Source organism: Garra rufa, chromosome 22 (genome assembly GCF_049309525.1).
Source record: "Garra rufa chromosome 22, GarRuf1.0, whole genome shotgun sequence".
NCBI lineage: Eukaryota > Metazoa > Chordata > Actinopteri > Cypriniformes > Cyprinidae > Garra > Garra rufa.
Genome location: NC_133382.1, coordinates 19,612,893 through 19,629,308, shown reverse-complemented (window position 1 = coordinate 19,629,308; position 16,416 = coordinate 19,612,893). Strand labels below are relative to the sequence as shown.

Here is a 16,416-nt window from a genome sequence, read left to right as displayed (position 1 = left end):
CGCTCATCACCTGCAGAGTGCCATAAAGTGTTCTGGTTTTTAGTGCCAGGGAAAGGACAAGTGAAAGACTTGTCAGAGAAGAAGAAAAGCTCAATGCAACAAAATATTGAGATAGCCTTAATGAAAACCCAGTTCAGAGCATTCAGATCCTTAGACTGGGCAGAAGGGTCATTGTCCTGTTGGAAGGTGAACCTTAACACACAGCAAGAGTGGTTTATAGACAACTATATGAATATCCTTGAGTGAACCAGCCAGAGCTTTGGCTTGAACGCAATTAAATATTTCTGTAGAAACCTACAATTGTGCATCTGCCCCCATTCAAGCTGACAGATCTTGAGAGGTGAAGAGGCGAGGAGAAGAATGGCAGCTAATTGCCAAATGCAAAGGTTCATAGCTTGTTGCATCATACCCAAAAAGACTTGGGGCTGTAAAGGTGCTTCAACTAAATACTGAGATAAGTGTATGAATACATATGCAACATACTTTAAGTGTTTCATTTTTAATCAATTTGCAAAGTTGTCACAAATCTGTTTTTTGCTTCGTCATTATGGTGTATTGAAGCGTAAATTGATGTGGGGGAAAATGTAATTTAAAGCAGTTTAACATAAGGCTGCAACATGACAAAACATGAAAAAATAAAGGGGTATGAACACTTTCACAAGGCACTGTATATGCATTTCAGGTGCTAATATGTAAGGAATAATTGACGACGGGCCGTAGAATTCTTAGAAAATAATGCACACCCGAGGTGGTGATGCGGTCACGACGCGAAGCGGAGTGGCCGTTACACCTCGGGTGTGCATTATTTTCGTAGAATTCTACGGCCTGAAGTCAATTATTCCGCTTATACTACAGTTACCACACCTCAAGACATCGATCAAATGATATATTTCAAGACATTCGTCCGGTTTTTATCCTTAAAACCCTATTGTGAGTAGGATTAATTTCTTACGCAGCTCATTCAACAGCTTCGTTGCTAGTTCCAAAACGTCATTTTAGAACTAGTAACGACGCTTGGGCTGTTAATAGCAAAATAATGCCGTTAATAATGAAGTTTAGACAGACCGAAAGACAAGCAGACAGACGGAAAGAGTGAGGGAGAGAAAAACTAAGTGTATGACTTTACCTCTCTCACGTCTGTCTCTCTCAAGGGTGACTGGCAGCATCGTCTCTACTAACAGTTAACTTTAAGTTCATTTTCTTCAAGATCACGCCGTTGTTACCTCGCTTGTGAGAGCTGTCATGTCGTTTTTAAGTTGTTCATCGTCAGAGCAGCGCTAACAACATTAGCGCGAATGCTAACGCGAGTGCAAACTGTAACATTATGTGTGTGCGTCTGTGAGGCGAGTGAGTCTGTGAGGTGAGTGAGAGAGGGCGAGAGAAATAGTTTGTGCTTTCCGTACATAATAAAACGTAATATATTGTGGAAAAAAACATGGAAATAATCTGTCATTTTTATCCGGATGTTTACTGTATTTATTAGTTTGGCCAGTGTCATTGTGGGTTTTAGTTATTTTGCAGTTTTGGGCTGTAAGGACCTTTGAAATAACTGAAATCGTATGGCGAAGTGATATAGACATGCACTGCGGTCTAAAGCTGCCTGGAACTACGTTCGCCGTGCGTTTCCCTGAATATAATGCACACCTCTAGAACGTTCGTCAGCCAATCAGATTCAAGCATTCAACGGCCCTGTAGTATAAGTACCATTTAAATGATTAGTTCATTTCCAGAATAAAAATTTCCTGATCATTTCATCACCCCCATGTCAGAGATGTTCATGTCTTTCTTTGTTCAGTCGAAAAGAAATTAAGGTTTTTGATAAAACATTCCAGGATTTTTCTCCATATAGTGGACGTCAATGGTGGCCAACAGACTGAAGCTTCAAAGGGCTCTACGCGATCCCAGCCGAGGAATAAGGGTCTAATCTAGTGAAACGGTCTGTCATTTTCTAAAATAAATAAAAACTTACTTTAAATCACAAATGCTTGTCTCGACCTCATACATTATGTAATCAAGCACCCATGACAAAGGCATAAGTTTCAACCCAGTGTTTACAAAGTGAACATGCGAAGAACATCAAACGCCCTTTACAAAAAAAAAAAAGGTAAAACAATGTCAGACAATTTTGAAGATGAAGAAGAAAATTAGATGGAATTCAAAGACGAAGAACTAAGCATGTGAAGAACTGATTATGTAATGCGTGAAGACACATGCACATCGCAGAGCTAGTACAAAACAAGCATTTGAGGTTAAAAGTATATACATTTTTATTTTTCATAGAAAATGAATGATCATTTTGCTAGATAAGATATTAGATATTTTTAATCTGCATTGAAACTGCACTTTGGACCTTCACTCTGTTGGCTCCCATTGAAGTCCACTATATGGAGAAAAATCCTGGAATGTTGTCCTCAAAAATCTTAATTTCTTTTCGGCTGAAGAAAGACAGACATGAACATCTTAGATGACCACTCTAAAGTAGCTTTGTACCTTTTATTCTGAGTGTAATGAAAATGCAGTTAAACTATACATTATATTTTGAACACAAACTAACCGTGACACAAATGCTTCCAGAACTCCAGCCTGATCTGCTGGGAAGAACTCCTGTGCAGCTGCGTGCTCCAAAGCAAGCAAGTGTCCGGGCAGTGCAGTTACGTTCTTTATCTTCTTATCTTCACTCTAGAAAAGCAAGTAGCAGTAATGAACAATGCTGACAAAATGAGGGGAAATTAAATACGAACTGAACACCACTTCGAGTGTAGTACCTTTAAAAGTCCGAGGTTCACCATCAGTGAGGTAATAAAACTATAAGATTGAGAGTGGGAGTTGGAAAAGGCTTTCCTCAACAGGGCATCTGGGCAAGATGATAAACAGTTGATTAGTCACATAGGTTTTTATTTTCATTTTAGGGTGTACAGTTTCTTTAAATGTTTACTTGAATGGTAGTATGAATGTTGCTCGTACCAGTGCTCTCAAAAATTGCTTGTTTTACTTCTGGTTCATCGGTGTATACTGATGAAATCTTGAGAAAAACTTCTGACACCTTACTTGCATCTGAGACGTCAACCTAAAAAAGTGGAGTAAATGTTTTTAGGGGGTTGGAGAACCAATTAAACCATCTTGGTGTACAGCTGGACCTTATGAATCAACACTGTACCTGCTGTTCTATGAGCTGGATCCTTTTGGCTCCAAGGGAGATCAGTTTCTCAGCTGATGGAGACATGAGGAAGGACCTGAGCTCAGAACTGCAGTAAGGCTCCTCCTGTAGAGAGAGGACAATGGAAGTAAATTTAAAATTAGTCTTCTGATCATTAACAATCAGTGGTTTGCCAAAATAAATTAGAAAAGCAGCTAATGGCAGGTTTAGCAGTCCATTCAGGCATGCAGATGTTTGCAAGGATCACCTTTTCTTCAATGACATCTTTCGTTCCATTGACACCATTTTCCTCAGCATCCTCTTCATTGTCCTTCTCTTCCTCGTTGTCGTCGTCTTCCTCCTCCTCCTCATCATTTACATCATCATCATCATCATCTTCAGGCTCTCCTTCATCATCACTGCATTAGGCACATCTTTCATTAGTCTAATTGTAACAGTATTTCAAATACAGGAAACCATGCATTTGCCCTTAATTTATGTATATGAGAAACATATAGTTTATTACAAAAACACAGATAAGTACCTGAGTGAGCCCAGCAGATCTTCCATGTTCATGGTCTCCATCATTTCCCTGAGAGCCTCACAGCCTTCCTCTCCAAAGCAATTTCCTAAACAAGCAACCAGAAAAGATCAAATTACATCAGAATAACAATTTACAGAGACACTATTTAAACTATGAAAAATCAAGTTGTTATTAATGGGGCTTTCACACTGGCAATTTAATCTGAGCATAGTATGCATGAAAATTTGGTAACAAAAAAGCTGTCATGCAGCTTTTAGGAGAATTTGGGTCCACATTTGTTCAAATGTAATATATCAAAGCTACTAATTACTGTTAATAATGAAAAAAAAAAAAAAAACACAGCAGTTGTGAAAACAAGCAGTTGGTCAAGATTACAGAAAAGGGGCCTTTGAGTTAAAAAGTTTGGGGGGAAAAAACAAAATCATACACATACATTGCCGTTCAAAAGTTTGGGATCAGTAAGACTTTTGATGTTTTTTTTTTAAAGAAGTCTCTTATGCTCACCAAGAATGCATTTATTTAATCAAAAATATAGAAAAAAAGTAATATTGTGAAATCCTATTACAATTTAAAATAATGTTTTTCTATTTAAATATAATTTATTTCTGTGATGCAAAGCTGAAATTTCAGGGTCACATGATCCTTCAGAATCTCAAATTGTTTTTGGACCCTGTGAAAATTATAATTCCTTGACGAATAAAAAAAAGTTAAAAAGAACATCATTTGGCAAAATAGAACAAAATAGAAAATTAACACATCCTTGCTGAATAGAATTATTATTTTTTTTTTTTTCAGAAAAAAAAAATACAGACCCCAAACTTTGGACCAGTAGTACATATTGTTACAAAAGATTTCTAACTAAAGATTTCAAATAAATGCTGTTCTGTTGAACTTTCTATTCGTCAAAGAATCCTGAAAAAAGTATCAAAAGTTCCATTGATAATAAATCAGTATATCTGAATGGGACACACACACAACAACCAGTCAAAAGTTTTTGAAAGAAGTCTCTTTTGCTCATCAAGCCTGCATTTATTTGATGCAAAAACAGTAAAAATGTTTACCATTTAAAATAACTGTTTTCTATTTAAATACATCTTAAAATGTAGTTTATTCCAGTGATTTCAAAGCTGAAATTTTAGCATCATTACTTCAGTGTCACATGATCCTTCAGAAATCATTCTAATATTCTGAAAAGACATTTATTATTATTATGTTGAAAACAGCCGAGTAGAATTTGTTCAGGTTTCTTTGATGAATAGAAAGTTCAGAAGAACAGCATTTATCTGAAATAGAAATCTTTTGTCACATTATAAATGTCTTTATCATCACTTTTGATTAATTTAAAGCATCCTTGCTAAATGAAAGTATTCCTTTCTATATTTTTCCCAAAATTATAAACTCAAATGTTAGTGTAAAATGTTACAAAAACGTTTTATTTCAGATAAATGCTGATCTTTGGATTTGTCTATGCATCAGAGAACCCTGAAAAAATGTACTCAACTGTTTTAAATATTGATAATAATAATAATAATAATAATAATACATAATAATAATAAATGTTTCTTGAACAGCAAATCTGCATGAATGATTTCTGAAGGATCATGTGACACTGAAGACTAGAATAATGATGCTAAAAATGCAGCTTTGAAATCACAGGAATAAATCATTCCAACAGAAAAACATTTTAAATAGTAAAAATGTTTCAAAATTGTACTGTTTTTGCTGTAATTTGGATCAAATACATGCAGGCTTGGTAAGCAATATAGACTTCTTTAAAAACATTTAAAATACTGTGACAACAAAACTGTATTATTTTACCGTTGAGGTCCAGTTTCTCCAGATCAGCTTTGCCTTGAACAGCCTTTGCAACGACCACAGCCGCAGCCTCGCAAATCTCTCCAAATGACAAATTCAGCTCCTACACACAGCAAATATTTTAGAATGTAACAGTATCTACAAAACCTGAATGAAAGTGTTTGTGTGTCAGCTGTATTCAATGTTGGTATCATGCATCAACTAACCCTGAGGGATGGCAGTCCCTCTCTAAGGGCCACTGCTATAGCAATAGAACCTTCTGAGCGAACCAAACAGTCCCCAAAATTGATGACCTTAAGACACTGAAGGTGCCTAATGGCCTAAACATGAAAAAAAAATGTTTTATTAATTAATTACACAGGCAGCAATTAATAAACATCTCTTCTAACCAAATAAACTATTTTGTGATATGGTAAAGAGTTGCTCAAAATACCTCAGCCATGGCTATTGCTCCTTTCTTAGTAAAAGTGTTGTCGTTGAGGTTGAGGACCTGAAGGTTTGGGTTGTGCTTTAAGGCAGTCGCTAAAGCAGTGATACCAGGATGGTTGATTCCATTTTGTGGCATATGGACCTCTTCAAGGCTGCCTAATAACTGTGTTAAAAACAACATCAAAACAAAACAAAAAACAGAACAAACGTAGAATAAGTGTCAAACAAAAGTAAAACAATATTTTCATTTTGTGAGACTGGAGTAGTTAATTTTTTATTTTTTTTTAAATAGTGTCTTATGCTTACCAAACCTGCTTTTATTTGATCAAAAATACATTAAAAAAACAGTAATATTGTGAAATATTATTACACAATTAAAATAACTGTCTTCTATTTTATGATTCATTTATTCTTGATGGCAAAGCTTAATTTTTAGCAGCCGTTACTTCAGTCTCCAGTGTCACATGATCCTTCAGAAGTTATTCTTTATTAGTGTTAAAAACTGTGACATTTTATTTTCAAGATCTTATGATCAATAGAAATTAAAGAAAAACAGCATTTATTTAAAATAGAATCTTTTGTAAAAAAAAAAAAAAAAAATTGTGCTGTTCAAACGATTATTATAAAAAGCTTTTGTTTATATAATACGGGTGTGTACTGTGTATATTCACTAATATATTCATATATATATATATATATATATATATATATATGGGTGTTCAAAATGTATACTGTATGTGTGTGTATATATTATGTGCACTATAATGCATCCTTGCTGAATAGAAGTAGTAATTTGTGACCCTAAACTTTTGAATAATAGTATAAATGTATATATATTTTTAAAACATTATGCCGTTTGCCGTAGTACCTTAAATGCTTTGGCAAGTGCAGTGGCACCATCATTCTCCAGCCGATTACGTCCAGCTATGAAGACTTTTAACCTCAGGGGGGAGCCAGCTGCACTAGACTGCTTATGGCATTCAGTCAAGGCAGAAGCAAGGACCTTTTAATTTAAAAGACAAAAAGACAAAAAAAAAAAAAAATAATATTTTCAATAAATATAATGGTTTCATGAGCTCCAAAAATATTTAACACATTTAAAACAGATTTAAAGCTTTTAAAAATATCTAAATGACATCATAACCACTCAAATTATGATGGTTGTGTCTTAAACAGATTACATCAAGTTGATCTCAGCCTAAAAACTTACCATACCCCCTCCAATGCCCATGCCACAATTATTAAGCCTGAGCTCACGTAAGGTGTAGCATGCAGAGCTCTTCAGAAGGCTTTCAATTCCCCTTACTCCATCAGGGCCGAAGGCATTATCGCTCAAGTCCAGATGAGTCAGTCTGGCCCCTGATGTCATCAAAGCACTGCCCAATGATTTCTAGAAAATAAAATGATGGAAATAAATAAGCTTTTTACTCACAGCAAATGCATTTAACAGAACGTTTTGAGATGGGTATCTTCTTACCAAAGCAGGTGGAATTTCAGAGCGAAGGCGACCCGTGAACATGTCACTCCAATGGCATTGCTTAAAACAAAAAGCCAAGATTAAAGGGATAATTCATCTAAAAATGAAAATTCTGTCGATAATTACTCTCACTCACATGTCATTCCAAACCCATAAAACCTATTCGTCTTCGGAATGCAAATTAAGATTTTTTTATGAAATCAAAGAGCTCCCTGAGCCTTCATAGACAGCAAGGGTCCTACCACGTTCAAGGTTCAGAAAGGTACCAAAAACATCGACATAATAGTCCATGTGACATCAGTGAGTCAACTGTAATTTTATGACGCTATGAGAATACTTTTTGTTGTAAAACAACTTTAACAATTATTCTCCTCCACGTCATCCTAGTAGCATTTTGGATAGTACCACAATGCATGAGTGTTCTAGATCAGAAACACCACGCATATGCGTTGTTTACTCTCACATTTTATCAAAAATTTCTTAATTTGTGTTCCGAAGACAAACAAAGGTCTTACATACATCCTTAGACTTCAGTCATACAATGAAAAGGTGTCATGCCTCAGTCCCCAGGCTTCAGTCACAGGACAAAATGGCATCGTGCCTCAGACAGGCTTCAGGTCTCAGGAAAAACAACGTCAGGTGTCAGGTCTCGTACAATTAGACATCGGACGAAACTGACTCAGATTAAAACGCATCAGACAAAAAGGCATATGGCGAAATGGACTCAGGTGGTGTGTGACGTCATGCACGTGGTTCAGAACAAGCAAAATGGTGTGGAACGTCATTTATTCTATACTGAACACTTCTGGGAAAATGTTGGTTCATTTATTAATAATAATAATATCCAGCAAGATGTATCCATTACTTTCAAAGGCATCATTTTAGGACACTGTGATTCTGACTCTACTAAAAGCAATGTTTGTTTTGTTATAAACGTATTTTTTTCTTTGTAAATTTTATATTCACAAACGTAAATTTACCAACAACAAACCACAGTTTCTTGTTTTCATTGTCAGAAAATAAGAAAGCAAGAAGAACTATTTCATTGTTTCATTAAATGCTAAACTAATTAAATTGTATACAGAGGAGAAAATGCATTTCACAAGTATTGTGTGTTTAAAAAGTTTATAATATTGCAACTGGCAAGCTTGTTTGTTGCCAAATAGTACTGAAGCTACCCTTACGAAAAATAACCATGGTTTTACATCAAATTAAACTGTGGTTATACAAATGGTTAATTTTCGTAAGGTTAACTTTGTCCATGCTAAATCCATTTCAGCTGATGTCTTTTTGTCTAATGCCTTTTAATCTGAGTCCATTTTGTCCGATGTCTAATTGTACGCGATCTGACGTCATTTTTCCTGTGACTGAAGCCTTTTAGTCTGAGGCATGACACCTTGTCATTGTATGACTGAGGTCTGAGGATGTCCTAAAATGTACACCGTACTTACGGGTTTGGAACAATACGATTAATGACAGAATTTTTATTAACTAACACTTTGTAAAAAAGCAAAGTAAAGGGTGAAAATTCTCTGGTGGAAATTAAAAAATACCTCCAATTCCCTTTTCACTTCAAGAGCTTTTGCAATTGCCTGTGCTGCTTCAACTCCCAGTGTGTTTCCCTCTAATCTGAGAGACTGCAGACCTTGACATTGTTCAATCTTCTGCACAATCTCTTTCACTGCAACAACACAAAAAGGAGGGAAAATGATGAGTGTTGCGGTTTACACATGGAAACTGTAAACGTTTGCAAACAGTTAGTTTCACTCACCTGACTCAGCATTGTCCAATTTGAGTCCTCGTCCCTTATAACTTAACTCCACTTCTCCAACATGGGTCTTGGCCAGCGCCTCTGTAATCTGAGCAATATCTCCAGAGGCCATTGCTTTGTGTACTAATGAAGATAATAAAACATTAACAGTTACCACAAATGTATCACACTAAACTTAAAACAACTGCTAGATCACGGAAAGATATGAATTTACTCATACAGGTAATTACATCCCACTCTATTGTACATCAGAGTTACATTCTCACTTAATAATTAATCAATAACAGGATTGTAATATTAGCTCAACATGCTAGCCTGTCATTATGACGCTGAAAAGTTTTATTAAAACGGGCTGTTGCGCCTTGCAGCAAGATAAACTCTAAATAGATGTTGCTGAGCTTACGTTGTCTCTCACTCACAGTTAGCATGCTAATATCATTGCATCATTGCTACAATGGCTGATACACACCGCACAGGCTAGCTCAGAGAATTAACTACCAAACTTTTCTCTCAATCAGTACTTTAAACAAGTTCTTCAAGCATTCAACTTTAGTTAAAAATGTAAATCTTTTTGAATTTTAAAACCTAGGAGTATTACCTTACTCCTCGGCGCGATAATTAGCCTGACTAGAGAAGAAACATCACAACAGGAGGCACATGGAGGCGGCAGTTCTTTGAAAGTGCCGGTGTCACGTTCTTTCATAATAAAAGCACGATTAATTGTTGTTAAAACTTTTTGTCTGGTTGACATTACTATTCCTACTAAATGCACCATTATTTATGTGATGAAAAATTATGATGTTTTTAGTGTTGAAATAGGGAATTAAAACCGTAATGTCTATCTGAATCGCACGTTATAGTTATCTATCAATTATATAGACCAGAGAATTTTTAGATGGGGTGTATAATTTATAAAATATATAACTTATATTCAAAATGAACAACATACATTTATTAGTACTGCCTCTTTCAAAGCCCCAAGTTATAGCTCGTATGACGCAAGCCCCAGTGGCCTAATGGATAAGGCACTGGCCTCCTAAGCCAGGGATTGTGGGTTCGAGTCCCATCTGGGGTGGAAATCTTTTAAACGCTTCTTAGCGATCTAACAGGTGATACAAAGCTAACTGTAGGCCTGTAATGCTAAGCAAAGCAGCTATTTCCCTGAAAACAAATTGTAATTCGCTAGCTCCTCAGTTATTTGCCACTGCGTACTTAGCTTTTAGGATATTTTATTTGACTAAAGGTTGAAGTTACAAATTAGTGTGTGTGCGAATATGTTTGTCAGATCCATAAAGTACTAAAACTTCTGATGTGTCGATTTAGCGTGAAACAATGCATCGATTTCCAGCGGGGTTTATTTTGTGCGTCCTAACGTCGACCTTCGTGAAGGCTCAGCGTAAGTATCTTATTTACACTCCATCAATATGTCGTGTGTTTTAGACATGTGTGTCTTTTTGCATGTTTTCATAACATTAGATTAGAAGAATAACGTGTAAACAAATTTAAACGATGTTCTATCATATGATATTTCATATATCACACATATGAAACCCCTAACGCTTATTGCTGTGTGATCTCTGTTCTCAGATGTTCAGAAAGCCACTTTATATTGGGATGAGGTTCAGAGGTCTGTGGTGTTGAAAGAGGATGCAATGGAAGAGGAGGGAGATGCATTTGGTTATTTCAATGATAGTTTATTTGTTTCTGGATGGGGAGTGCTGGAAGTGCAGGCTGGTTATGGCCAATCCCAGGAAAATGATGAAATTACATATTTCTTGGCTGGATACCTTGAAGGATACCTTACAGCCTCGTAAGTTAAATATACTAACCCTTGTGAAAATAAAGAACACTTAAGAATATACTTAAAAATGTAACTAAATTTGTAGTGGCATACATAGTCTGTTTAATTATGCTGGCATAAATTCAAAACAATAAAAAAAGCTTTAATATTAGGGGCTGAGGTTGTCACGGTAAGTTTTTATAAATGTACTTATTTTAAAGCATGACAAAATATTATTAAAACACAGGATTTAAATTGTACTTATGGAAGATAAAAAATTAAGAAACACAATGTCAGAGTGTTTTTTCCATAAATATACTTGAACAGATTTAATTAAACTCACTTCTTTTTCACTGAAGAAAATGCACTACCAGTCAAAAGTTTCTGAACAGTAAGTTTTTTAATGTTTTTAAAGATGTCTCTTCTGCTCACCAAGCTTGCATTTATTTGATTCAAAATATAGCAAATGCAGTAAAATTGTGACATATTTTTGCTATTAAAAATAACTGCTTTCTATTTGAATATATTTGAAAATGTAATTTATTCCTGTAATCAAAGATACATTTTCAGCATTAATACTCCAGTCGTTAATGTCACACGATCCTTCAGAAATCATTCTAATATGCTGATTTGCTGTTCAAAAAACAGCCGAGTATATTTAGGATTCTTTTGATGCTTTTGTAACATTATTCCATTCAAAAGGAGGTGGGGGAAATTATAGAAATTAATACTTTTATTTAGCAAGGATGCTTTAAATTGATCAAAAGTGATGATAAAGACATTCATAATGTTACAAAGATTTCTATTTGAGATAACACTGAGCACTGCTCTTCTGAACTTTCTAATCATCAAAGAACCCTGAAAAAAATCTACTCAGCTGTTTTCAACATAATAATATAAATGTTTTTTTAGCAGCAAATCAGAATATTAGAATGATTTCTGAAGGATCGTGTGACAGAAGTAATGATGCCCAAATGTAGCTTTGAAACCACAGGAATAAATTACATTTTAAAATATATTTAAATAGAAAGCAGTTGTTTTAATTAGAAAAATATTTCAAAAGCTTACTGTTTTTGCTGTACTTTGAATCAAATAAATGCAGGCTTGGTGAGCAGAAGAGATTTCTTTGAAAAACATTAAAAAAAACTTAGTGTTCAAAAACTTTTGACTGGTAGTGTAGGTATGAGTGTATTAATATACTACAATACGTTGCCCTGTAAACAATATTTCAACATATTAACAGCCCAATAACTTTGTTTTCACAGACAGATGATAAACCATTACTATAATATGTATCCTCAGATGATAAAGGATAAAAGTCTTATGAAACCTCTCAAATGCTTTATGAGGTAAGTGACGTTTCTTATCTAAATTAATTGCACTATTCTAAAATTCGACATATACAATACAATATATATAGCCTACATTTACATCACTGTAGTATGTTTTCACATGTTTTTAAAAGTTTTGAAGACTTTCAAAACCTCAAATTTTTTATTGCATACGCATATATTACTAATCTACGATTAGATGTGTGTTTATTAAACTTCCATTCTTTAAAATAGTGAGCAAGACTCATGGACAAGAACACAGGTGAAATTAAATGGAAAGACTGATCCTTTGTGGCATCATGTGGGTCTTCTAGTGGCTCAGATGGATGGGCTGCATGCTGGGGCAGCATACTGGGCCAAAAGTAGACAGGAAAAGGTCAGGAAACCTGAATTGTGCATACGTCTGTTTAGTTGTACTGTACATCTTATTCTGATAACATATAGACATTTGCAAAGGCCAAAGTTTCTCAAGTAAACTTTTTTTAATTTTTATTCATTTATTGAAAGTGATGCTTTATTTGTTTGTCATTGTGTTAATGAGTGTAACTGCATGCTTGCATTTCAACTTCCAGCCTCTGTCCATGTTTGCAGTTCAGTTCCTCAATGGAATTGGAGATTTGCTAGATTTAATCCCTGTTCTCAAAAGGCGTTCCAACTCTTCTTCTGATTCCTTCAGAATGCCAGGCATGAGTCACTGCTCTGCTCTCATCAAGGTTAGAGGTAAAATAATGCCTTCACCTCATGACTGTAATGATGCTATGCCAGCACTAATCTGAATATTTGGGTTTGCCTGTGTTGCATATGGCCTTGTTTCATTCTTTTGTCAGTGTGTACCTTGTGTTTTCCAGCTTTAATAATTCTGTGCCCTTTTAATCTGCAGATGTTGCCTGGCTATGAGAATCTGTTGCTGGGTCACTCCAGCTGGTACACCTATGCTGCCAGCATGAGAATCTACAAGCACTGGGACTTCAGCCTGAAAAATAAACACAGTGGGACAAGGAGACTGTCCTTTAGCAGCTACCCCGGTATTTATTAGCAGATGTTGTCTTTTATAATTCAAACTAACAATAATTGAATACTATAAAACTATTTTCTCACATCATTTCCAGGGATCTTGTCATCTCTGGATGACTTTTATTTGCTAGGAACGGGGTTGTTTGTTACTCAGACCACAAACAATGTGTTCAACTCCTCTCTGTTCTCCCTGGTGACCCCAAAGGCTTTGCTTGCCTGGCAAAGGGTGCGTGTTGCACATGCTCTGGCCTGCACAGGAAAGCAATGGGCCCAAATATTTTCCAAGCACAATTCAGGTGAGACAGAGAAGTACAAGGCAAATGTGGGTTAGTAAATGCAAAAATTGTGGTCCATTATTGCAGTGCTCTGTGGTGTCGTCTTTCATCATTACAACAAAGTTGAAAGCATACAGTTCTCTAGAATGTGATTGTATGCTGTAGCATTAAATTTCACAAATTCAGTCCTACCCTCATGCTTTCTAAAAAAGGAAGCATGCAATCTTTACAATCAGGGTGAGTTGGGTACAAAACAACACTGTAATTTTTCAGAATATCTTTTGTGTTCAACAGAGTAAAGAAATGAATACAAATTTTGGATGAGGATCAGTAAATGATGACAGAAATAAAATTTTTGGGGGTGAACTGACCTCACAGAAATAGTTATACTGGAATAGCCAGTAATATAGCTGTATTAGAGTAATATACACTGTTGTTCAAAAGTTTTGGACCAGTAGGATTTTTAATGAATTTGTAATAAGGCTTTTCTGCTCATCAACACTGCATTTATTTGATTAAAAATACAGAAAAAACAGTAAAATTGTGAAATATTATTGCAATTTAAAAAATTTTTTTTTTTTTTTTTTTATATATACTTAAAAAAAAGAATGTATTCCTGTAATGCAAAGCTGAATTTTCAGCATCATTACTTCAGTCTTTAGTGTCAAATGTTCCTTTGGAAATCATTCTAATATGCTGATTTATTATCAGTTGTGCTGTTTAATATTTTTTGGAACCTGTGACATTTTTTCAGGATTTTTTGATGAATAAAACATAAAAAACTGCATTTATTTAAAATAGTAATCTTATACACTGTTGTTCAAAATTTGGGGTCAGTAAGTTTTTTCTTACTTTATTTTTTCTTTGAAAGAAATTAATACTTTTATTTAGTAAGGATGTGTTACATGGATAAAAAAGTAACAGTAAAGACTTACATTGTTAGAAAATATTTCTATTTTGAACGAAGGCTGTTATTTTTTAACTTTTTATTCATCAAAGAATCCTGAAAATAGTATTGCAGGTTCCAAAAAATAATAAACACAAAATTGATAATAAAGAAGCATATTCTAATTAATTTACAATTTCTGCAGGATCATGTGACACTGAAGACTGGAGTAATGGCTGATAAAAATTAATCTTTGAATCAAAGAAATAAACTGCAATAATATTTCATAATATTACTTTTTTTCTGTATTTTTGATCAAATAAATGTAACTTTGATGAGCAGAGAGAGACTTCTTTAAAACAAAAAATCTGAAAAAAAAATGATGCCATACTTTTTAACAGCAGTGTGTGTGTGTGTGTGTGTATATGTATATATATATATATATATAATAATAACAAATTGCATAGCTTTTTTTAAATTTTCAAATGTTTTCGTAATTTATTTTGTCAGGGACCTACAATAACCAGTATATGGTGGTGGATATGAAAAGAGTTTCACTTGGAAAGCAGATTGAGGATTGGAGTCTGACTGTTGTGGAGCAGATCCCTGGTTTGGTGTTGTACTCGGATCAGTCACAAGCACTTCGTCATGGTGAGGAGTTTTTTCATAACAGGAAAAAGTAGTATGACCAGTCCATTGGAAATTAATTTGAGAGGGAGTAAGAAGAAGGAAAACCACTCTACAGGGTAAATTTAACAAGATCATATGCTTCACCAATAATCTCAATAGGTTACTGGGCATCCTACAACATACCTTTCCACTCAGATATTTACCAATTGAGTGGTTATGAAGTGATGTGGAAAAAGTACGGGGAAGACTTCTCATATGACCTCTGTCCACGGGCTAAAATTTTCCGTAGGGACCAAGGAAAAGTCACTAATCTGGACACCTTGAAATACTTTATGAGGTACAATGGTGAGTTTAGATTCTCTTTTCAGAAATATTTCAAAACTATTTCCTCAAACTGATCTGCCCTCTTGTTAATCTCATATCTTTGTCATATTAGATTACAAAAAAGACCCATATTCAAAAAAGCACCCTTGTAAATCCATCTGCTGCCGAAATGACCTGAGGCTCCGGTGACCTCATCCAGGGGGCTGTTATGATACTAAGGTACATAGGTCATATCGGTCTATGTGTTATTATTAAATAAAAGGAAGTAAAGATACAAAGCGATTTTAATAAAGGCTGTTTGCTTTTAGGTTACAGATTATCACATGGCCCAGATGTTTTTGGCCGAAGCCATAAACGGACCCACTACTCAGAACGGTCTTCCAGTTTTCTCTTGGATCCGTTTTAATCGAACAGCTCATCATGGGCTCCCTCAGATCTATAACTTTACGTTCATCAGCATGCAGCCCCTGCTTTTTGGTTCCGGAGATCAAGCCAAAATGGATAGCAGTCTGGTATAGTGTATGAACAACAGTCTAGAGGATACAGATGCACAGCTTGGAAAGGATTTCATCGACTTTGCATCAGATATTTACAGGCAGGTTCATAGACTAACTTTCTTTTAGTCTTTTTATGTTTTGGGCCACTGTGCCAAGAGTGTGTTTACACCAAGTAATTTAGTACCATAATATTTTTTAGAATAAAGTCAAAATTATTAAAGTTCTGTTATATTGTGTAAATAAAGTTATTCACTGAAAAAAATTCTACCTACTCCAAAAAAAAAAAAAAAAAAAAGTCTGTAGCAGTTAACTGACTTATTTATGAAAATACTACAACAATGTTGGCTTTTCTGAGGTTAAAGTTACGACTGTTATGCTAAAAAGTTTTTTTATTGCTGATTTTCAAACACTGATTGAATACATGAGACATTCGTTGTCCTTTTTCAACTTCTGATATTTATTCCGGTTTATTTTGTGCTGTAATTAGTAGAAAAGAGAAAAAGATGG

General features: G+C 34.9%; 2 protein-coding genes and 1 non-coding gene across 4 annotated transcripts in view; 2 read left to right on the top strand and 1 right to left on the bottom strand.

Moving 5' to 3' along the window:
- Positions 1-9,840, bottom strand: part of rangap1b (Ran GTPase activating protein 1b) — a 16,168-nt gene extending 6,328 nt beyond the window's left edge. Inside the window, exons 1-16 of one of the 2 annotated variants that reach the window (XM_073828137.1) lie at positions 9,771-9,840; positions 9,173-9,295; positions 8,955-9,082; positions 7,402-7,461; positions 7,135-7,314; positions 6,793-6,927; positions 5,929-6,087; positions 5,702-5,815; positions 5,499-5,598; positions 3,681-3,765; positions 3,405-3,555; positions 3,158-3,262; positions 2,965-3,067; positions 2,766-2,854; positions 2,555-2,679; positions 2,111-2,435 (exon numbers count right to left, since the gene is read on the bottom strand). In XM_073828137.1, coding sequence (XP_073684238.1) covers positions 2,381-2,435; positions 2,555-2,679; positions 2,766-2,854; positions 2,965-3,067; positions 3,158-3,262; positions 3,405-3,555; positions 3,681-3,765; positions 5,499-5,598; positions 5,702-5,815; positions 5,929-6,087; positions 6,793-6,927; positions 7,135-7,314; positions 7,402-7,461; positions 8,955-9,082; positions 9,173-9,284 — 1,701 coding nt within the window. In that variant the 5' untranslated portion in view covers positions 9,285-9,295; positions 9,771-9,840 and the 3' untranslated portion in view covers positions 2,111-2,380. Of the gene's footprint in view, positions 1-2,110; positions 2,436-2,554; positions 2,680-2,765; positions 2,855-2,964; positions 3,068-3,157; positions 3,263-3,404; positions 3,556-3,680; positions 3,766-5,498; positions 5,599-5,701; positions 5,816-5,928; positions 6,088-6,792; positions 6,928-7,134; positions 7,315-7,401; positions 7,462-8,954; positions 9,083-9,172; positions 9,296-9,770 lie in introns of those variants that run through there. The other variant, XM_073828138.1, reaches the window with a different exon arrangement.
- Positions 9,841-10,174: 334 nt separating this feature from the next.
- On the top strand, positions 10,175-10,247 carry trnar-ccu (transfer RNA arginine (anticodon CCU)). The gene has a single exon. It is a non-coding gene; the product is annotated as a tRNA-Arg (tRNA).
- A 257-nt stretch (positions 10,248-10,504) lies between these two features.
- plbd1b (phospholipase B domain containing 1b) lies at positions 10,505-16,416 on the top strand. The gene is given in 11 exon segments (XM_073827873.1): positions 10,505-10,568; positions 10,760-10,982; positions 12,218-12,301; positions 12,518-12,659; positions 12,856-12,996; positions 13,164-13,308; positions 13,393-13,593; positions 14,969-15,109; positions 15,248-15,433; positions 15,525-15,631; positions 15,721-16,416. Coding segments are annotated over 11 exon segments (1,644 nt in total). The 3' UTR covers positions 15,931-16,416.